Below are 24,910 nucleotides of genomic sequence, written 5' to 3'. Positions count from 1 at the left end.
TGGTGAGATCCTGCATGCATACGTCATGAGTCCTGTGACAGTTCTCATGATGCTGTTTAGCGCTATAGTACCTTATTCTGGGGGGCATATTTAGCAAACTTTCACATAGGGCAGCAAGCCACCTTGCTGCGCTAAGGTAAAGGGCAGGAATGCGCAGTATTTAACATTATATGACACATTCCTTTCCCTGCACTGGCACACAAACTGCTGCCTAGTCAAGTATTGTGTTCAAACCACGGTATGGTCTCTGTAAAAATTAGGCTTAACGTCAATGAAACTGGGCCTGGGAGGTCTCTCGGAAAAATGCGCGAGTTGCTTGGCGGTTAGTAGCTCACGGCGATTTTCACTGACCAGAAGTAGCTCTCGCTACACAAAAGGTTGGAGACCCCTGGTGAATGCTACGCCTCCCCAGGGAAGGCATAGGGAGGCGCAAAGAGGAAAAATTTGTTAATTTCTCCTCATTTTTTTTCCTCTTTCTTTATGTGCTGCATTCTGCAGCAAACGTAGAACGAGAAAATAACCTCTAATGATTGTTTATGTACAGGAAGGTGTCCCTTCCTACACACAAACAATCCTTTAAGTAAAGACGTTTTACAAGTTCCATGACTGCTAACGCAGCACACATAGAAGTTATAAAACGCAATTTCTGATTGTTTATGTGCAGAAAGGGAACCCCAAGGGAAGAACGTTTGGGGAGAGGATGTAGCCTTACGGCTAAAGCTCGAAGCTGGGGAACTGGGTTTGAGTCTCGGACGATGCTCAACATCCTGTGATTCTGGGCAAATCACTTAATGTCCCCGTGCCTAACAAAAATGAATGTGTCCATTTGTAACAAAACTGGTGCCCATGTAAAGCACTCTGATACCCGATTTCTCTGGTCTAGTTCGTGCTATATAAAACTCAACAAAAAAAAAGACCAAACCTTCAGATCATTCAAAGACTTCGCTATAGACAACAAAAAGCTTGAACTCATCTCTCACCCTATCAACTTCCTGTCCGACACTAATACCCTATTAACCAACTTTAACAATTTTTGGGGAAAGCTATATGAACATTCATTCCCTAATTAAAGCATGCAAGTCAAGCCAAATCCTTTAGCATCATGGTACTCTAAAGACCTCGCTAACAATACATGATCCATCGACGACAGGAAAGAAAATGGAAGAAAACCAGAACTCCCAACGACCTCATGACACTGACACCCTTCTGCACAACATGCAGCCAATTTATCAGATCAACCAAATCAAAGGGGAGACACCCATTACAACGACGGTAATTTCACGCGGTGCCTTCGCAACGCAACTTTCACATCGCGGGAGTCTTTACATCGCATGCTTTTAGAACGCATGCTACAACTGCGCATTTACATTTACATCGTAAGCAATTACAACGCGCTGCTGGATACGGAAGCTTACAGATGACAGATGCCGCGTGACAGTGACACCGCTCTGTGCAAGTAATCAAAGCGCTCGGAAAATGAGTTTACATCGCTCACTGCTGAAATACACAAATGTCAGAGTGACTGCACATCAAAGTTTAGTCAGCTCATCTGCTGCAAACAAACAGATTCCAAAGCACATCTCAGCTTTAAACACACAGGCTGCAGCGCCATGACTGAGCTGAACTTATTGAGAGATACAGTTGTGCTTCGCTTTCAGAATACGGAGACAAAGATGCATGAAAAAAAGCCCTTGAGATGTGATAGATTTACAAAAAAATATTTGAAGTGTTCGTTTATGTCTTTTTTCCCTCTATGGGTCATGTTATGGGAGCCCCGATCCAAGCAGCACAACTACATTTTCCATCTACAAAATATACCACGTTTTAAGTGTATGGTTAAAAGTGTATTTAATCATTCTGCTACACAAACTTGGGCCAATCAAAGGGGAAAAGCCACCACAGGAAAACGCGCCGCGGGAGACGCATGCAGACCGGAGTTCGAACCCGGCGCAGTGCTCATTACCGCCACAGACTCCGGGGCTGCCGGTATTTATATGTACACATTTAGAATACACAGCTGCGCTACACAGGTGAACATTGCCAAAAAGTAAGCACAACAGCGTGCAGCACAGGCAGCCATAGCCACACAAAAAATAGACACAGCATGCAACAAAACGTTCAGGAACTGGCCCATTGACTGGGTGAAAGCTATGAATGGACCCCACGGTATCAACTTTAAAAAGATGAATGGCTGAGCCAACCCTGCTGGTATTTGAACCAACGACCTTTAGAAGGTTCGTGGATTTATTTTATTTTTGGAGTAGCAAGCTGTTTAAAAACAAAACAAAACTGAAGACAGCACTTAGGATAAGTGTTTCTTTGATAGTAGCACATACATTAAACCCTCAAAACTTACTATGAACAACGTCAACATAAGATGAGGTTGTGGGGAATGTGGGGGTGTCGATCGATGTATTTAGAGTGGCATTCTCTAGGACACAAAATGTAAAAGCACGACATTCACTAAAAATCAGACGCAACTTAGGTCCCACCCATTGTCACTACTGCTCCTGACGTTAAATATGGCATCATGAATATTATAAACTCTGACATCATTCTAGACATGGGTGACATAAACGATTACATCACTGAAGTTGACTCATCTTTCTGAGATTTTGACAGTACCACACAACCAAAACGGGTCACAGCGTAAAGAAAAGCGCATTCTCTTTGGGTCTGATATAGAGCACATGACATTGAATGCCTTTTTTACAGTTGGGGGGGGGGGGGGGGGGGGATAATGACGCGCATACGGACCTAACGCCAGTCCGGGACTCGTCGACGCCTGTCCGGGACTCTTCTCAAACAAAACTGCAGGTGGAACGGAGAGCTACGACAAGGTAAGGGACTACAACTTAGTTCATATTATTTAATGTACACGGGAATGGTAATATGCCACGTCTTGCTCGCTTTATTCTACGCCAATAACAATATTAAGCTTGATTTGCAAGGAATTGTACTTTCTTACAAGTATTTATTACGAATTGCTTTATTTACATGTTGATTTGACTACACAGTTTTAACATCCGTATGACGCAAAAAAAAAAAATGACATCCAGTGCTATCACATTTTTACATTTTGCATTTTCAACATATCGAGTCCAAAACCGGAGTACTTTTAGCCATAATTGTAAATGCAAATTGTAATGTAAATGTACTGCTATTACAAGACAACACCACCACACAAAAAGCCCGGGTTTCGCTGCAGCCTAATTCCAGGGAGTTTACGAGCCAAAAAGAGAAAACATTACGCGTTGTAATGGCGTGCGATATACCTGTATGCGTCCTAATGGATTGTGCTATAGGCTGAACAACATTGGCGTTGAAACGCCACGCGGTGGAAAATCGTGCGAAGTAAAAGTCTTTGCGATGTGGAAACTGCGTGCTAAAAGCACGCATTGTAATGGTTTGCGATGTACTATCATACATCCAATCAAAGTACTGTACCAAACCCATCAGTGAAACAACAAACAGAAACAGAATGCTTTCCAAGACAATCAAGCACTGCATCAAACACCCTACCAGACCCACTTATTCCACAGAAAAGTGCAATGCCATCAACCTCTTCTCCAGTGAGAAAATACAGAACATCCAACCGCACATCAATGGCACCAAGACTGCTTCCTCTGTTATGTCCAGCCTTTCCTGTAGAATCCCACAACGGTCAGCCCTCAAAAGCCGTATCTCTCACAGATTTCGCCAGGATACTCAAGTCTCTCAAAGCCTCTTCTAACAAAGATGATATTTTACCCTAGTCCTTCATGAAACATCTCTCAGGGGACACTCTCTCACCCCTACTAACCAAAGTCAAGGCTTCCCTCACTCAAGGCATCTTTCCAGAAGCTACCACAACAGATCCTCTCACTCCTAGAGAAACATATATTAGACCCTGATAACTTCACCAGCTAACAGCTCATCACTCACCTATCATTTATCGGCAAGATCCTTGAAAAAGCAGTCTATGTTCAACCTCAAGATTGCATTAATGCGAACCCTCTTCCGCACACAACTATCAGTCTGGCTTCAGATCATGCTGCCCATTAACGATAATGGGGCAACCCAGTAACCCTCAGAACCTGGGTAAGATAGTGTGTGCAAAAAACAATGGTTCTGTCGGAGAATGAACGGACTAACTTAATAGGTACTGAATACACTTTAGATTCTCAAGGACACACACAAACCAAAAGAAACAGGACAGAATCCAAGTCACTTGATAGAATGATGTTAATTAATGTATCAAAAACACCAAAATATTTACAGGGTAATCCAACCAAAAAACACAGGATGAAGTGAAACAATTAGTGAAACAGTGATACTTAGCACAAAACACATCACATATAACGAATATGTACAATGGACAATACATAAAAATAATCAACAAACAAGGTCCTATTTACAATACATAAGCCACTTAAGGGTTCAAAGTTTCCTCGTTATCTAAGTGGATTTGCATGTGATGCATAGGACATGTAACGTCGACGTTTCGACCCTAGGATAATTGTGCCAATTATTACGCATCAGATTGGGTCTTCATCAGGACAGACGGGGTTGGGGACCTGTAAACGCAAGGGATATGGTGTCAGGGCCATGTGTGTGTTACATGTAATGGAAATAATTAATTTCCCAATTACCATCAATTGTCTCACCTGGGGAACCAATTTAAATTATAGGAAAAGGATTCCTGTTGTCGCAAATGCAGATGGCCAACATCAAATGTTGAAATATTAGTTCAATCCTGCAAAAGATTAAAGAGGAGGAACTGATGTAAAATCTGGACAGGTTGCGTTGGAAATGGTGGAAACATACCTGTGTGCACAGGAGAAAAACGTACCTTTGGGACGGAGATATGATTTGGAAGGAGGAGTGGTGCTGTTTCTACAATCGCCACAAACTGAAAAAACAAAGGGCAAAGGGGTGTCTGAGTGATTAAGGCAGATTAATCATTTAGGAATAAGTCGCCTCTATCAATATCATCTACTCGTGAAAAGACGAATAATTAAGGAAGAGGAAACTGAAGTACACGCGGTGGTCAAGATCAGGAAGTAATGTATATCCCCCAAACACATGATACTAAAGTGTTAAAGGTGACTGATGCCAAAGCGCAAGGTGTCACAATTATGCGTAATATTTATCAGACGCACACAGAATAATAAATTGTTGGAGGTGCATTATGTCAAAAGCGCAAGCTATCACAATTATGGTAGGGCGTGAATAACCTGATACCAATATATGAGTAAAATTGGCTTGGTGGTGGGTATTGCCATGTATAATCTTTTACTAAACCAAGTCCGTGAATGCAAATGCAAAGGACAGATGTATCACGGCGTATTTTAGTTAATAACAAACGGTGTTACCGTGTATAGATATTGTAACAATTATACTGGGGCGCGTAGTTGTTATCCCCAGTATACAGAATAATAAAAAGCCAAAGGTGCCTTGTGCCAAAAAACGCAAGATATCACAAATATGGTGGGGCGTGAGTGGTATAACTTTATAGTTAACCTAATACCAATTTATGAGTAAAGACGACTATTGCCATATATATTTTTTAACTAGACCAAGTCATTAAAAGCACCACAAGAAACAAATCTATCGCGGCTTATTTTATTAATTAACAAGCGTTGTGGCCGTGTACTACGTTCAATCGATGAGCCAGACGGCGCGATGTCGACTTACTTGGAGTCCGTGAATGGACATCTGATTCCGTCTACGGCTCAGCTGCAACTGACAGCGAGCTCCCGCCCTGAGCTAACTATATGACGTAGTGGGAAGCCATGGGCGCGCGGCTGTTAGAATGAATCAGCAGAAAGTGGAAAGCCAGGAATGGAATTAAGGGCGGGCGCCAGCAGAGTAGTGACGAGCTGACGGGACCGATGTTAATTGAAACGGGAGGAAACACGCCGGAAACAAATTAATTTATTTTTATTATACAAGTTATGATGCCTCAATGTGGTAGTGAATGCTTGATAATTAACATATTTAAGCATTCTTACATACATCGTCCATTTAGGAAAACGCGATGTGATTAATGCGAGGAGTGCTGTAACCTTTCCTTATAGTGTGTTTCTCAAACGTGACTTGATTCAGAAGTCACATGAAAAATGTAATGGCAGAAGTTATAGTGAGCCCCATCCGTATGAGAATTAACATATATGGGCATTCTTACATGCAATGTCCCTGTTGGAACCCGCAATGTGGTTCATGCGGGTGTGCTGTGAAATTACCTTATAGCATGTTTCTCAAACGTGACATGGTTCTGAAATCACATGACAAGTATGGTGACAGAAGTCATAATACACCCCATATATATAATAGGATGACACATTACTTTTTGAAAGTATATACATAGAGCTAGACTTGCACAAATCATACTTATAAAGGTCGCAATTAAGGGCACATATTTATCACATATCCAGAGATGTCAACATGAGATAAGTAGGCCTTAGCAAGAGTTACGCTAAGGAACGTAAACATAAACATAAACACAGCATGCTTAATGCGAAATTACTTTATGTATGACTGTTGCTAAATCTTCAACGAGATCAAAAATAGAATTTAAAGTTTGCTCATTTGTAAATAAGTTTCCTCATGTTCATTCAGCCCACTGTTGGTGGCATCCAGAAGATGGATCCAACGACACTCTTTAAAATTGAGAGAAGTGCCCATGTTACCACCCCTTCTGTGTAATGTGACCTTCTCAAGCACCCACCACTCTAGGTCTTGATGTGTATGTCTCTTGTTCGTATAGTGTTCTACAAATGGAGCCCCAAGGGATTTACATTTGATCCTGCTCTGATGTTGTTGGATCCTGTTTTTCACTTTTTGTGTAGTCTGGCCTACATATATCAGTTTGCAGGGACATCTAATTGCATAAATCACGTTTTGACTGTTGCAATTTGAAAAGTGGTTCAGGGAATACGTCTTTCCCAAGTGATCGAAGCTGGTACCCACTTTGGTGTTCGGACAGACCTTGCAGTGACCGCATTTGTGATGTCCATGAATTTGTGGTAGTTGTAGCATAGATCTTACATTAGGTGTTGGTGGGGGTTCCAGGTACGAGGATACTACAAACTCCTTAACGTTTTTGGCACGTTTGAACGCAAACATGGGGACTTCAGGATAGCCAATCTCAGGGCCCACCAGATTCCAATATTTTCTAATGACTTTGTTGATCTCGTTACTTCTGGTGTTGAATGTAGTAACACAGATTAGTCGCCCCATTTCTTCGTTTTTGGGTTGCACCTCAAGGAGCGTTTCTCTGGGCCTGTACCAGGCCCTTTTTCGTGATCTGTTCAGCAAGCCTTTAGGGTATCCTCTCTCCCTCAGTTTGGCAATCAGAATGTCAGTTTCCTTGAAGTAGTCACTTCTTCTTGAACAGTTGCGCCTCAACCTTAAAAATTGTCCATACGGAAGATTATCCCGTAGGTTTCTGGGATGGTGAGAATTATATTGTAACAAGGTGTTACGGTCTGTAGGCTTCTTGTATAGAGACATCACAATGCTTCCGTCTTCCGCTTGTAAAGTCAAATCTAAAAAAGGTATTGATTCCCTGTGGTATGACATGGTGAATTGAATGTTATGATTCTGTGAGTTCAACCAAGCTGCAAAGGCTATTAGTTGATTTTCTGTCCCAGTCCATAGCATGAGGACGTCATCTATATATCTCTTCCACGCCGTGATGTTGTCTAAGAAAGGATTCAAAGCCGAGTAGATGGTGCTATCCTCGAAATGATCCATATAAAGATTCGCTAAGCTCGGCGCGAATCCGGCCCCCATGGCTACTCCTCTACATTGAAGATAAAACTCGTTGTAAAAGATAAAGTAGTTTTTTTCCATCGCAATGTGAAGTAGTTTAACAAGGAAGTCTGTTGGAACCCAGTGTGGTCTTGGACGAGAGTGCAGTACGTTACTCATGACTTCTATAGCCTCATGTTGCGGTATGCTGGTGTATAGCGAGCATACATCTAGAGTTGCAAACAGTTGTAAGGAACAGTCAAAAGGTTGGCCTTCAAAAATTTTGATGGTATGCATAGTGTCCCTAATGAACGACCTAGTTTCCAAGACAAAAGGTTGTAAAAAACTATCAAGGTATTGGTTCAAGGGTTCCAGGATGGAGCCGCAGCCGGACACGATAGGTCTTCCGGGGGGTTTTGAAAGGTTTTTATGGACCTTAGGAATGGTGTATATTGTGGGTATTCTTGGGTCAGTTTTGTTGAGGAATTTGCTCTCAGATTCCGAGAGGAATCCCTGTTCAAGGCCGTAGGTTGTTAAATCACGGATGAGCTTAGCAATCTCCCTGGTAGGATCATATGAGATCTTTCTGTAACTGTCGGGACAGCTAAGCTGAGAATTGATTTCTTTTATGTAATCTTCAGTGTCTTGTACGACCACCGCTCCACCCTTGTCTGCAGGCTTAATTACAATCGACTTGTTGTTGTTTAATGTAGACAATGCAGACCTTTCTTCTTTGGTGATGTTGTGCTTGATGTACTTGGTGTTGTTAAGGATTTCCATTGTTTCAAACATCACCACTTTTTCATAAGCCAAGATCTTTTCATTCATCTCATATGATCCTACCAGGGAGATTGCTAAGCTCATCCGTGATTTAACAACCTACGGCCTTGAACAGGGATTCCTCTCGGAATCTGAGAGCAAATTCCTCAACAAAACTGACCCAAGAATACCCACAATATACACCATTCCTAAGGTCCATAAAAACCTTTCAAAACCCCCCGGAAGACCTATCGTGTCCGGCTGCGGCTCCATCCTGGAACCCTTGAACCAATACCTTGATAGTTTTTTACAACCTTTTGTCTTGGAAACTAGGTCGTTCATTAGGGACACTATGCATACCATCCAAATTTTTGAAGGCCAACCTTTTGACTGTTTCTTACAACTGTTTGCAACTCTAGATGTATGCTCGCTATACACCAGCATACCGCAACATGAGGCTATAGAAGTCATGAGTAACGTACTGCACTCTCGTCCAAGACCACACTGGGTTCCAACAGACTTCCTTGTTAAACTACTTCACATTGCGATGGAAAAAAACTACTTTATCTTTTACAACGAGTTTTATCTTCAATGTAGAGGAGTAGCCATGGGGGCCGGATTCGCGCCGAGCTTAGCGAATCTTTATATGGATCATTTCGAGGATAGCACCATCTACTCGGCTTTGAATCCTTTCTTAGACAACATCACGGCGTGGAAGAGATATATAGATGACGTCCTCATGCTATGGACTGGGACAGAAAATCAACTAATAGCCTTTGCAGCTTGGTTGAACTCACAGAATCATAACATTCAATTCACCATGTCATACCACAGGGAATCAATACCTTTTTTAGATTTGACTTTACAAGCGGAAGACGGAAGCATTGTGATGTCTCTATACAAGAAGCCTACAGACCGTAACACCTTGTTACAATATAATTCTCACTATCCCAGAAACCTACGGGATAATCTTCCGTATGGACAATTTTTAAGGTTGAGGCGCAACTGTTCAAGAAGAAGTGACTACTTCAAGGAAACTGACATTCTGATTGCCAAACTGAGGGAGAGAGGATACCCTAAAGGCTTGCTGAACAGATCACGAAAAAGGGCCTGGTACAGGCCCAGAGAAACGCTCCTTGAGGTGCAACCCAAAAACGAAGAAATGGGGCGACTAATCTGTGTTACTACATTCAACACCAGAAGTAACGAGATCAACAAAGTCATTAGAAAATATTGGAATCTGGTGGGCCCTGAGATTGGCTATCCTGAAGTCCCCATGTTTGCGTTCAAACGTGCCAAAAACGTTAAGGAGTTTGTAGTATCCTCGTACCTGGAACCCCCACCAACACCTAATGTAAGATCTATGCTACAACTACCACAAATTCATGGACATCACAAATGCGGTCACTGCAAGGTCTGTCCGAACACCAAAGTGGGTACCAGCTTCGATCACTTGGGAAAGACGTATTCCCTGAACCACTTTTCAAATTGCAACAGTCAAAACGTGATTTATGCAATTAGATGTCCCTGCAAACTGATATATGTAGGCCAGACTACACAAAAAGTGAAAAACAGGATCCAACAACATCAGAGCAGGATCAAATGTAAATCCCTTGGGGCTCCATTGGTAGAACACTATACGAACAAGAGACATACACATCAAGACCTAGAGTGGTGGGTGCTTGAGAAGGTCACATTACACAGAAGGGGTGGTAACATGGGCACTTCTCTCAATTTTAAAGAGTGTCGTTGGATCCATCTTCTGGATGCCACCAACAGTGGGCTGAATGAACATGAGGAAACTTATTTACAAATGAGCAAACTTTAAATTCTATTTTTGATCTCGTTGAAGATTTAGCAACAGTCATACATAAAGTAATTTCGCATTAAGCATGCTGTGTTTATGTTTATGTTTACGTTCCTTAGCGTAACTCTTGCTAAGGCCTACTTATCTCATGTTGACATCTCTGGATATGTGATAAATATGTGCCCTTAATTGCGACCTTTATAAGTATGATTTGTGCAAGTCTAGCTCTATGTATATACTTTCAAAAAGTAATGTGTCATCCTATTATATATATGGGGTGTATTATGACTTCTGTCACCATACTTGTCATGTGATTTCAGAACCATGTCACGTTTGAGAAACATGCTATAAGGTAATTTCACAGCACACCCGCATGAACCACATTGCGGGTTCCAACAGGGACATTGCATGTAAGAATGCCCATATATGTTAATTCTCATACGGATGGGGCTCACTATAACTTCTGCCATTACATTTTTCATGTGACTTCTGAATCAAGTCACGTTTGAGAAACACACTATAAGGAAAGGTTACAGCACTCCTCGCATTAATCACATCGCGTTTTCCTAAATGGACGATGTATGTAAGAATGCTTAAATATGTTAATTATCAAGCATTCACTACCACATTGAGGCATCATAACTTGTATAATAAAAATAAATTAATTTGTTTCCGGCGTGTTTCCTCCCGTTTCAATTAACATCGGTCCCGTCAGCTCGTCACTACTCTGCTGGCGCCCGCCCTTAATTCCATTCCTGGCTTTCCACTTTCTGCTGATTCATTCTAACAGCCGCGCGCCCATGGCTTCCCACTACGTCATATAGTTAGCTCAGGGCGGGAGCTCGCTGTCAGTTGCAGCTGAGCCGTAGACGGAATCAGATGTCCATTCACGGACTCCAAGTAAGTCGACATCGCGCCGTCTGGCTCATCGATTGAACGTAGTACACGGCCACAACGCTTGTTAATTAATAAAATAAGCCGCGATAGATTTGTTTCTTGTGGTGCTTTTAATGACTTGGTCTAGTTAAAAAATATATATGGCAATAGTCGTCTTTACTCATAAATTGGTATTAGGTTAACTATAAAGTTATACCACTCACGCCCCACCATATTTGTGATATCTTGCGTTTTTTGGCACAAGGCACCTTTGGCTTTTTATTATTCTGTATACTGGGGATAACAACTACGCGCCCCAGTATAATTGTTACAATATCTATACATGGTAACACCGTTTGTTATTAACTAAAATACGCCGTGATACATCTGTCCTTTGCATTTGCATTCACGGACTTGGTTTAGTAAAAGATTATACATGGCAATACCCACCACCAAGCCAATTTTACTCATATATTGGTATCAGGTTATTCACGCCCTACCATAATTGTGATAGCTTGCGCTTTTGACATAATGCACCTCCAACAATTTATTATTCTGTGTGCGTCTGATAAATATTACGCATAATTGTGACACCTTGCGCTTTGGCATCAGTCACCTTTAACACTTTAGTATCATGTGTTTGGGGGATATACATTACTTCCTGATCTTGACCACCGCGTGTACTTCAGTTTCCTCTTCCTTAATTATTTGTCTTTTCACGAGTAGATGATATTGATAGAGGCGACTTATTCCTAAATGATTAATCTGCCTTAATCACTCAGACACCCCTTTGCCCTTTGTTTTTTCAGTTTGTGGCGATTGTAGAAACAGCACCACTCCTCCTTCCAAATCATATCTCCGTCCCAAAGGTACGTTTTTCTCCTGTGCACACAGGTATGTTTCCACCATTTCCAACGCAACCTGTCCAGATTTTACATCAGTTCCTCCTCTTTAATCTTTTGCAGGATTGAACTAATATTTCAACATTTGATGTTGGCCATCTGCATTTGCGACAACAGGAATCCTTTTCCTATAATTTAAATTGGTTCCCCAGGTGAGACAATTGATGGTAATTGGGAAATTAATTATTTCCATTACATGTAACACACACATGGCCCTGACACCATATCCCTTGCGTTTACAGGTCCCCAACCCCGTCTGTCCTGATGAAGACCCAATCTGATGCGTAATAATTGGCACAATTATCCTAGGGTCGAAACGTCGACGTTACATGTCCTATGCGTCACATGCAAATCCACTTAGATAACGAGGAAACTTTGAACCCTTAAGTGGCTTATGTATTGTAAATAGGACCTTGTTTGTTGATTATTTTTATGTATTGTCCATTGTACATATTCGTTATATGTGATGTGTTTTGTGCTAAGTATCACTGTTTCACTAATTGTTTCACTTCATCCTGTGTTTTTTGGTTGGATTACCCTGTAAATATTTTGGTGTTTTTGATACATTAATTAACATCATTCTATCAAGTGACTTGGATTCTGTCCTGTTTCTTTTGGTTTGTGTGTGTCCTTGAGAATCTAAAGTGTATTCAGTACCTATTAAGTTAGTCCGTTCAGATCATGCTGCAGCACAGAGATTGCTATCTTACACATCGTGGACAATGCCCGTCTAAGGAAAATGAAAATGCCCCCGCCTCCTGATATTGCTGGACCTCTCAGCTCACTTCAACACCGTTGACTATCACATCCTTATACGCACCCTAGAGTCTAGAATTGGATTCACCAACAATGTCCTTCTTCTGCTACCCTTCCAGCTTACACCAGTGTGTTCACATGGGAACCCTCAGGTTCCAAAAGATCCCTATCGCTTTTGAAGTTTCCCAGGGTTCCATACCATCCTCTAACATCTTCAAACTCTACATAGAGCAACAGAGACCTTTAATCACAGACAACAGCACCAAGATTCACCAATATGTAGATGAGACACAACTCTACTTGAAAGTCTTCTCTGCTCCAGACCAACAAGCTGCAAACATTGCCTGCACATCATCCAGACCTGGATGTCAATCAATCGACCACATAGGACCACATACCTACAAACATGCGCATCGGCAGACTCCACATCATCCAGACCTGGATGTCAATCAATCAACCACATAGGACCACATAAATATATACATGCACCATCGGTAGGCTGCACATCATCCAGACCTGGATGTCGATCAATTAACCACATAGGACCACCTACATATATACATGCGCATCGGCAGATTACACATCATCGAGACTTGGATGTCAAGCAATCAACCACATAGGACCGCATAAATATATACTTGCACCATCGGTAGGCTGCACATCATCCAGACCTGGATGTCGATCAATCAACCACATAGGACCACATACATACATGCACTTCGGTAGGCTGCACATCATCTAGACCTGATGTCAATCAATCAACCAGAGAGGAGTTGGCCTAACGGCCAGGGTGCTCGACCTCGGACCTCGGGAACTGGGTTTGAGTCTCTGTAATGACGCTGAACATCCTGTGATTCTGGGCAAATCATTTAATCTCCCCGTGCCTAACAAAGAATGAATGTGTGTCCTAATGTAACGTAACTGGTGCTATATAAAGCGCTCTGATACCTGATTGGATTCGGGTCAGGTTCGCGCTATATAAAACTCGGCAAAAAAAAACAAAAAAAACACATAGCACCACATACATACATACATGCACCATCGGTAGGCTGCACATCATCCAAACCTGGATGTCAATCAATCAACCACATAGGACCATATACATATTTACATGCACATCGGCCGGCACTGCAGAATTGAGACAAGGAGCGCTCAGATTGCTCGTGCCGCTGCCTGCCTGTCTGCTTCTGAGTCCAATTACCCCTAGGTACTCGACAAACAGGATACTGTATGCATATCTGTGGGATTGCTGGGTTTTCAGTGTGCATATGTATGATGTTTGCATGTTCCATGTGATACTTTATTGCAATCAGAAATGTGGTACAATGTCGACATCTATATTCCTGTTTCTTTGTTTGCACTCAAGGAAGCGTAATTTTATCTTTCTATTAAAAATATGAAAACAACAAATGCCAGAATGCAGGGGAAAACGAAAAGCACATATTACATGGGAGAACAGAAGTTGAACTGAAGCTGCCCATGTCAGGAATTAACTTCCTTTCTGCTTTGAGGCTTAGATGCCAATTTCAAAGGAACAGTGAAACAGATCTCCCATTGCTCCATTGAGGGTGACAGTAGCTTATGCAGGCCCCCATTACGAATGAGGCGGAAATTCCCGCATGGAACTCTACTCCTTCCGATCATGATGTTTTCACAACGGGATCCGGTTTTACTTGCCAGAAAAATCAGCCAATAAAATTGTAGTAGCTGTAGTAGCAGCTAGGCCTCATTCCCTGGCCTCACTCGGTCTCTTTTTCAGGTATTAGAAGAGCTTTAAGTGGAATGAAAAAACTAGGGGGTCCCTAAAAGGGGCTTGGCAAATGTAATTAAGCCTGTGGCTTAAAAATAGAAAAGCTAGAAATCTGTGCTTAGCATAGTGCGCCGCTCGACTGGTATTTTGATGTTTCTGTCATTGCATCCAGATATATGATACAACAAGTAACATTACACCTACAACAAGTCAGGGCTATTGGCTTTGCCAATGGTTGTTAGTTGGGTAAGCAAAATAAGCAAACACTATCGCTTCGTCGTATAGAATGTTGAAAATGCTTCAGTTCTGAAATGATGAGACTGTGAAAGAAATATAACGAGTCTCTTTGAAGTCACCTCAAAGGCAGCGAAGGGTGGTACCGCTGAAGAATTATGGACAGGGCTGGACTGGCCGTAGCGGGCACCGGGCAATCCCCCAGTGCGCTGCACAGGTGGGGTCCGGTTTTGGGCCCCTGGGGGCCGTTTTTGTTACATGCACCGTTTTTGCAGCATAGCTGCAAAATCGGCTCTGTCACAAAATCGGCCGAAAACCAGCCCTGGCAAAGAGCTCGGCGGCACCCCCAAGCCCGGAGGGGGGGGCGGCCGGGCACTTTACCAGGGCTGGTTTTGGTTCCCAGTCCAGCCCTGGTTATGGAGAGCCCGATAGAGACCCGTCTCAGCACCTGCTTTTCAGAGCTGCCGGTGCCGATCCGGCCCACTTGAAGCCCTGGGTATGAGGGAAGTATTCAAGGCTCCGCCCTTGCCAGGGCACTTCTTCCTCTTCCCTTGTCTAACCCCGCACCTGCCTTGCACCGGAAGTCCTCCTCCCATTTACCACCTGCTTAGAGTGGGAAGTGGCAGGTAGTAACTGAATGGGTTAAAACCCACGGAACTGAGAACATACACTACAATTACAACTCCATGTGGCTTTATGCCTGGTAACACCGCGTCCACGCAGTTATTCCTCATTCCGTGGGTTTAAACTCATAATTGCACGGGGTCTTCCCGCACCGGACATGTAATTACAGGTGGACAGGTTGTACCCCGCCACTGCAGCGCAACAACCCCATGTTTTTTTTTTTTTTGCGTTAGATTCTGTTGATTGCGTTGCTTCTCAGATTCGAAAAGTAGAACAACTTTAGCAGATTTAAAAGCAAAAAACAAGACTTGGGGGCATATTTACTAGAAAATGTCAGAGCACTGATCTTTGGCAAATTTAGCAACGCGCACTCCACCATTTTCAAAACGCAGGGATGTACCATATTTACTACAGTACGGTGAACCCTTGTGTTTTCCCTAGCGCTGGCGCTAAAATTAGCCTCCTAGCGCCAACGCAGGAGTGCCTGCTTTGCCGGGAAGGATTGTTTATTTGCAGGAAGGTATCCTTTTCTGCACGTAAACCATCCATAATTAATATTTGTTACTTCTACACATAGAAGTAGCAAATTGTCATTATTTAATGGCTGTTCATGTGCAGGAAGTGACCTTCCTGCACATAAACAATAATTAATGGCTTTTTGCTCTTTCTATAGAAAAAGCAAAAACGAGGAGAAATAGAAGCCTTTCTCCTTGTGCGCCAGTCTAATGTCTGCTATTGCATGGCGTTCGTTTTTGACTCTGCCCAGATTTATAGATCCTTGTAAGCCCACAGAAACACCCATTGCTCGCCCCTTTGCCACAGAGGACTGCGGCAGAAAGTGGCATATTTACATGGTGGAGTTAAACTAAGCTAAGCGGCTTAGCGCAACCTTGTAAATATGGGAAATGGCGCTACGCCAACAGAGCATCAAACAAAGTGACGATCCGGTGGTGATAGGGGCTTGTAAATATGCCCCTTGATCGTCTACTTACACATGAGGAAGGATAACTTGAGTTTTTCATTTGTTTCTGGGTGTGTTTCTGCATGTTTTTGTATACTTACGTCTGCCTGCAGTAGCTGTCCACAGGTGTTCTCCAGTTTAGACTGGTGCTATTAACACGTAGGAGTTGTCACTGATGGAGTTTTTCTTCTAAAATTCTGTCTGCTCTGCCCTGCCAGTCCCTGTCTTGCAGCAGGAGTAAGTATTCTCTCACAGACCCTCCCTCCCACCCCCCCCCCCCACTCACACAACCTCAGTGCACCCCGGGAAGAATAATTATGTAGTGTAGCCCCTTATCTGCAGTTTGTAGACGCCGAGGTGGACTGCTAATAACATGTGAACACAGGTGCTGACAAGCATGTACTTTCATAGAGTTAATGTTATGCTTAGCGATTAAAGTGTAATGGACTGGTGAGTAATTTGAAATTCAATGGAGGACGGAATGCGGTTTGCTTAATTTGTCACGTCAAGCTTCTGAAAAGCTAATTAGATGATTATCGAACTCTGCATTTTCTCCAATACTGCTTAATTTAATGGCAACATTATGCATTAAGAATCTATTGATGTTTAATTGGGCGCTATAGCTGAATAACTAAGTAAAAATCACGTATTGGAAATAGGAATACGTGCTAATAAGGTAAGTGACAGCTTCGAAAATAACCCTGGGCAGCTTTCCATTCTTCCAGCTAGATTCTAGAAAGCATGGGAATGAATTAACATTCATTCATAGCTGGCATGGGGTACTTGCTTTACATATTAATGATGATGGATATCATATGGGGTTATTTGCCATATATCTGCACAAAGCCACATTTTGTTGTTGAATTCAAGAGTCGGGGCAGGCAATAGCTGTTTTTTGTACGTGAGTAGGAGATATGTACTCCTATTAATGGTCGCAATTTCCCACATTTGTCAGAAACAAAGTTGCACCACAATTCTTTGCAGAACTGTTGTTGCAGAGTGGTGAAGAAGTGTTCATAATGGCAGTTTCCACATTTAACTGGTCTATTGACATGGGCCCAGTAAAGCATATATTGCCACGATGCTAGTGTGCACAGGGAACCAATAAAGCCCAGATGCCGGACTTACACGTCCCCATAAATGACCAATTCCTACGCCAGGGCCAATTTGTGCCTGTAAAGCACATATAATCATGTTTAATTTCACATTACCCTATTAACAAGCATTTGCAATGCAATAGGTCTCGCATTTTCAAAGTTTAAAGTTATTGGTATTGTAAATGGCAATCTCCTTTATGTATTTGTTTTTAAAACCAACAAATAGATAAGAGGTTTGTTATTTATAATGACCGTAGGTGAAAGGTTAATGCAAAACGCTGCTAAAGGAGGAGCTCCCGCGGACTGCTCTGGTTTTTAAAGGGCAGTGTATTTGTTAGGTGCTTAAATAATTTTATAGATTTTGTAACTTAATACAACATAATGTTTTCACCCCCCAAACATTTTTACGTGCATAATACACACCAAAATATATGTTGTTTAATTAAAGCAGGGCGGGAGGAAGTCGAAATTGTGCTCTACAGCAGTAGCAGAGTCTAAGATGTTAAATTTAAATAGAAACACCCTGTCACTCCTATCACCGTACACAGAGATGTTCCCAGGCTCGTCGCCTATTTCTTTGCAGCACAGCTTCCTTTGTTCTTATTCAAAGATGTCAACGGATGCTGCTTTGATGTATGCAACAACAAAATATATGCTGTTTAATTAAAGCACCATGGGAGGAGGCCCTGATTGTGCTGTCTCGTGTTAAGAGAGTCTCCCAGTGAAAATAAAAAAACCCTGTCACTCCTATTACTGTACACAGCGATGTTGCCAGGCTCGTTGCCTGTTGGTTTGCAGTTGGGCTTCGTTTGTTTTTATAATATTATACATTACAGTAGCGATAGCAGTGTGTGGTGCTTCAATAATTTTATATATTTTGTAAGTTTAAATAATGTGATGTTGTTTCCCCTGTGTCAAGCAAACATTTACACTTCCTAACACTACCCTGCTGCCTCTCCCAGGAGATACTTCTTACGGGACAGATACATGCCCTCCAGCATTTGTTTACTGTCTGGTATGCATGTCTTTGAACGTTATCTATATTATCACCTTTTGTTAGTGATCAGTTAGCAGCTAAAAGCAAAGTGTTATGTTGTTTACACCATGCTGAGACATTGCCCCGCAGCAAAACATAGAACTCTGGTGGTAAAGCTGCCTTTAGGGTTGCAGGGTAAACAATTCACTTGAGGAATGACAACTTGAAATGCTGCCAGAGGTGGACCTCCCGCTGGCTGCTCTGGTTTTAAAACAGCAGTGTATCTTTTAGTTGCTTAAATAATTGTATTTATTTTGCAACTTAAAAAAACGTAATGTTTTCAGTAATAAAAAACACCGTTTGCGTGCATAATACTTGCCCCCAGATATATCTGCTTGTACTGGGTATTGTAAATTATAGTACTGATAGCAGTTTACCCAGGTGGCACAGTAACTTAAAGCAACGTAATGTTTAAAAAAAACACTGTTTACGTGTTTAATATTTGCCCCCAGATATATTTGCCTGTACTGGGCATTGAAAATTACAGTATTGATAGCGGTTTACCCAGGTGGCAATCTAAACCTAATTTTGAGTAATCTGTGGGTAACTAACACCTTTCGTAATGCACAAAAAGTGACTGCAGCAGAGCGTCTCATTGAGTGTGTGGAGAAATGTAATATCTGGACGCAGTTTGCATGCACATTTGGATTCTTCGAAAATGGAGAGATATGCGACCAGACCATCAAAAGGATGGGCTACAAGGAAGGGATGGAATCCTTGTAGCAGAGGGGAATGCAAGGGCCAAATGAGCGGATGATAAATGATACAGACGAAAAGGAGACCGAATGAAAGTGAGGAAAAGGGACGAAGGAGATGCGAGCAGAGCAAGGCTGTGCGAGAAGGGAAGTGTGGAATGCTTGGATCAGAGTGTAATGCGAAGGCCAGAGGAACGTATGCTGAATGAAAGTGACGAGAAGAAGACAGATTGAAAGTGAAAGAAAGGGAAGAGAGGGATGCAAGCCGAGCTGCGCAAGGCTGGGCGAAGAAAGGGAGGATTGAAATGCTTGGAGCGGAGCTGAATGAAACTGACGAAAAGGAGACCGAATGAAAGAAAGGGAGGAGGGAGATGCGAGCAGAGCAGCGCAATAAACAATGCAGAAGGATGTCACCATGTGCCTTGCGCTCGGCTGGCGCCTCGGCCATGTTTACTGCAAACACATGGGAATGCAAAGGCATTAATTCACCCAGATGGCTCTGTGTGCCTTCAAGCCCTGTGGCGCCTGTAGTCTGTTTCCGGAGCGAATTAAAGATTCAGGCGCCCGATAATGCGTGAGACATTCTGCTAGTATCTTGTGTGTTGTCTTAAAAATGTGACCAATGTCTAATTTGTAAAACATCCTTAAAAAAACATGACAGTGTTGTGTTTGTATATCCCATTCTTTTTGTAAATTGTATTCTAATACACTTACTCTTACATCGACTTTTACATCAAGTACAATCTGTAAGCTAATGCAGGAAGGGCACAACCGAGTGTCGTTATATTTGTACACTTCCAAAAATGCAATCTAAACCTAATTTTGAGTAATCTGTGGGTAACACCTGTCGTAATGCACAAAAAGTGACTGCAGCAGAGCGTCTCATTGCGTCTGTGGTCTAATGTAAAATGTGGACGCTGTTTGCATTCCAATTTGGATTAATCTGTGGTTAACACCTGATCTAATTTACAACAAGTGACTGCGGCAGAGCGTCTCATTGCGTGTGTGGTGTAATGTAATATTTGGACGGAGTTTGCATGCACATTTGGATTCTTAGGAAATGGAGAGAGATGTGACCTGACCCTCAAAAGGATAGGGTACAAGGAAGGGTTGGAATGCTTGGGACAGAGGGGAATGCAAGGGCCAAAGGGGCGGATGATGAATGAAACTGACGAAAAGGAGCGGATGATGAATGAAAGTAACCAAAAAGGAGACCGACTGAAAGTAATGCTTGTTATTTATTAAGTAAGCTGAATAACAGCGCGCAGTCTTTTCATAGCGGGGGCAATAATGGAACCAAGGCAGATGTAGACAAGGGAATGTGCCGAGGATCACAGTTTTCTTTTTAAACTGGAATGCGAGCGTAGGTTTCTGGTTGGGTTGAAAGTCAACCTTCAGCAGCACGCACAGTCGGCAGAGGAGTCAGGGAAGGACAGACACGGGGTTATGCTTTCATTCATGCACTCTCATCCGCACCGGTTTGTTTTGAGAGCAAAGTGAAGCAATATATTTATCTGTAACATGGCTTCAAACAGGTACGACCGGTCTGGTGCAGAGATAAATGCGCACACAGATCCGCATCATGTGTTTTGGAATACATGACGCCGGATGTGCTCTGCCTGGAGGGACGGTAGTAATGTGTCATGGGTTCCGCACGGGGGGTGGGGGAGGTGGTGAATGGCGCTCTGCGGCTGCTAATGCCCGCTGCTGCCCTTCATGATTTCACACAAAGCAAAGGGGCGGCATTGTTCCCAGCAACATAGTAAAACAAGCGCGCGCTGAAGCTGACGAGGAGGGAGTGGGAGGGGGGGTGGGGGCGGGCACAGTGGTGTGGCCACAGTTGTAATAAATCGCCACATCCCCTGAAGCGGGCGTTGTGGCGAAGTGAGATAAACTGGTGTGAAATAGCAGCAGGGAAGGGGGCGGAGAGGGGCTATGAGGGAGAGCGACGTAAAGCCATATGGCTGCTTTGCGCGCGTGCACGCCTCGTGCACTGTAGCTCTATGCCAGGGGAAGCACTTTCAAAAACTCACTTACAAAATGTCTCAAAGAGACAGCTTTCGCTGTCTCAGCGAGACCTAAAAAGAGACAGCTTTCGCTGTCTCAGCGAGACCTAAAAACTCATGTTACCTTACAAGCTTCTACACTGATCCAGTAAACAAAGTTTACCACCTTACGCTGTCTTAGGGAAACCGACTCCATGCACACATTGATCACATTGCCAAATTCTCCATGTGGAGCACACACACACATGCATGCCGGCACACCCTGAGGCACAAGACATACATATGCATAGATGAACAAGCAGAGACCAAGGGCGTAGCTTGGTGAGTAAGATTGGGGGAAGGGTGAGCATCAGATTTCCAGACCTTCAAGCTGGCATATAGTGTTAAAATACATTAAATGACAAGCCAAGCGCATGAGTGAGGCTTCAGAGGCAGTGGAAAGGGAGAGGAATATGAATTAATAGGAGTACTAAATGAGAGAAACACCGGGGCAGATTTATGTTTCCTGGCGCATCCCTGCAAATCAGCAAGGATGCGCCAGGAATGATGCGTCACGCAAGTTTACCCTTGCGCCACACATGATGCGCCGCATTTACAATGCGCGCATCATGGCGCAGGAATAAACAGATGCGTGACGCATCCGATGGCGTAAGGTTGGCGCAGTGCTTCAGTTGCGTCGCAAGCGCGACGCAACTCCAGCACTGTTCCAACCTACCCTATCCCTAACATGGTGCGTCAAGCCTTACGCCTGCTTCAAGCAGGCGCAGGGTTTTGGCGCATCAGCGTTGGGAAAGTGACTCAGTGAAATCTTATAGATTTGACTGAGTCACTTTTCAGGGGCGTTCCTGCGACGGAACGCCCCCCCCCCCCTCTGTCGACACGCCCACGTGAAACCTGACGCAGGTTTTACGTGGCGCAGGGCTTTACATTGTGACGCATCTCCATAGATGCGTCATGATGTAAATATGGCGCAACGTGGCGCAGGGTTTACACCGCCGCTGCGTCACAAAAGTGACGCAACGGCGGCGTAAAAGTGGCGCATCTCCAATATAGATCTGCCCCAAAATACTTTGTAAAATAAACATTTTTTAAGGATTTTAAAACAGAGATGAAAGAGAGAGTGTGTGTGTGTGTTTGTCAGTGTATGTATGCAAAGATCCCAGGTGAAATCCGAGAGACACCTCACCATACCTGACTGAAAGCACCTGTGCCCAACTAATCATCTGAAAATAAAGTAATTGGGGGGGTGTCCCCCCCCCCCGAAGCTACACCCATGACAGAGACGTACATGCAAAGTATGTGTAGGAAAAAAAGTGCGGTAAACAGATTACGGCACATCCGTCAGATTTTGAGTAATATGGTAATACCATTAAAAAAAACACATCATTTTATGGAATTTCCCCTATATGATGCATTGTCAAACTGCATTACACCTTTTTCACTACAACTTATAACCTTTCACATGATTATATACCTTCAGCAATTCACACAGACTGTAAACAGACAACACATTTCCACTAGAGAAAATAATTCCCCCACTAGGCTACACTTTCTTCTATAAGACTTCCGTGACTAACAGAAAACCATACTGCTTACCTATTGATTCAACCCTCTCAGACTGCACCATGCACCATTCCTCTTGACTGGTCTTCCTCCTAATAGTCAGTTTCTAATGCCACTGAATGATGCATCCTCCCGGTGGACACGCCTCTTCCCACTGGGGCATGCATTCTTACACATAATTTATCTTCCACTACAATACACATTAATTTGACCATGTCTTTATCCAGATATGCTCCAACAGAGCACACCTTTCAACCAAAACACACCATCTTACCCCAGTTCCAGTAGTATATCCTACTATTTTACAGAATTGCGCGTTCCCCTCCATTCAATGAATGATGCCTTCAACTGTCTGGCCAACTCACCCATCAACTCAACCTTACCTTTTCCCAGTAGCTCACGCCTACACTCATTGGCTAATTTTTCCTCCCTCTGGATCACACGTCTTGCCATTGACCACACCCCATTACACGGGTCACGCGTTCATTGACCACACCCCATTACACTGGTCACGCGTTCATTGACCACACCCCATTATACTGGTCACGCGTTTTCTGTTGGGCCATAATGAGCACATTTGTAAAACTCCTTCTTGGCCCAATGCCTCCATTTAAGGCTGTACTCAATAACCCACTAATCTCTCACTCTATCTCAGTCTTTACGTATTTAAAAAAGTGATCGCTAAAGACATGCAATATATTTGTGAAAATCATGCAGAACACTAGTCGATTGACCATTATTAGGGAATTCCACCAATAACAAGAAGCATACTGGAAATCCTGTTCTGAGTCATGGTACATTTTCAAGGCATTGGGCTTTTTATTTTTTTTTCGCAAGTACACACGCTGTGAATTACATTTCGTGTTGAAAATGATGTAAATACGCAACAACATTAATTAAGGCAAAGCAATTTAAACAAAAAATAATTTTAAAGGTTACATGCCTAAGTGCTAGCTTTATCAGGTTTATGCTTGTGGGTGAAAATTGCCCAGATAGCACGTGTGCATGGGTATCTGTAGATTTTTCTTACACTTTGTGGCAGTGCCCACCATCACTGCCACCGACACCTTCGTACCTGACTCTGCCACATCAGCAATCTCCACCCCTTGCTCTTGTGCCATGAAGCCCAGGATGGAAAAAATGGCGAAGCCAGACACAAAACTGGTACCACTGTTCAGGCATCCCAGCAGCATACAGTCCCTAAGTCACACACATGTCAGGGAGTGTGTTAATGAAAGGAGAAAGGTTTAGACTAAATCCCCACCTATTTACAGCACATAATCTAGGCAGTATCCCCCATAGGCCGTCGACGTACCGGTAGCAGTTGTATTTGTACTTGTTGTAGCTGCCAAGGGAAGTCATCGCTCCCAGGCAGATAGCATAGGAAAAGAAGATTTGGGTTCCAGCGTCGATCCAGACCTGGTGGAGGGAACGTAAAAGTAGGCTTAGAATAGAAGTCTTATGTGTCAGTGAAGAACAGACCGTTAAGAACAGAAAAATTACAAACATTCAGTGGCAAAGTAATTATGAGGAACTTTTGTACTAAGTAATAATGAAGAAAATCATTAGGCCTTGAGAGAATTCGCGGATTTCCACTATGCGGAACTCTGCAAAGTGACCAAAAAACTCCACCACGCTACGCTGTTCGCACTGATTTTTAGCACCGGATGTTTGTCCCACGCTGGAAAATCAGCGCAAACTGCACTATGCGCAGCACAAGAGGGCTTTGATTCTAGTAGACGTTCTACTCGAGCGGCAGCTTCCTCAATGCAAATGGAAGGTTTCTCATTGCCAGTGGTAGAGGCCTTCTGCGACCAACTGTGTTGAGAAATCTCGCCGGGAGGTGGTCTGGAGTAAGATTTTACTCGCTCGCACTCGCCAACTTAACATTAGCGAGCGAGGAAAAAACTCTGCTCTGCATTTTTCAGAACTCTGGCACTACACGGAATGCAAACTGGGAAAAACTCTGTAAACTCCACAAGCGGAGCAGAATTTCACACACAGGCCTAATAAACATTGACCATGTTTTTCATTATTAATGATTTAGGCACTGTAGAATTAGTGCTTTAAAGTGTTAAGGTAAGGCAAAAGGTACAGGTTATGGTTAAGG

The 24,910-nt window shown here is 43.1% G+C and overlaps 1 protein-coding gene across 1 annotated transcript in view; it reads right to left on the bottom strand.

The window, feature by feature from the left end:
- SLC6A6 (solute carrier family 6 member 6) overlaps positions 1-24,910 on the bottom strand; it is a 271,368-nt gene that overhangs the window by 43,050 nt on the left and 203,408 nt on the right. The window contains exons 8-9 of the mRNA XM_085624442.1: positions 24,116-24,219; positions 23,876-24,000 (exon numbers count right to left, since the gene is read on the bottom strand). Coding sequence (XP_085480568.1) covers positions 23,876-24,000; positions 24,116-24,219 — 229 coding nt within the window. The remainder of the gene's footprint in view (positions 1-23,875; positions 24,001-24,115; positions 24,220-24,910) is intronic.

This window comes from Triturus cristatus, chromosome 9, assembly GCF_964204655.1.
Source record: "Triturus cristatus chromosome 9, aTriCri1.1, whole genome shotgun sequence".
In the NCBI taxonomy this organism is placed as follows: Eukaryota; Metazoa; Chordata; class Amphibia; order Caudata; family Salamandridae; genus Triturus; species Triturus cristatus.
Note: the sequence above shows the minus strand (reverse complement) of the source record. Positions and strands in the feature narration are given on the sequence as shown.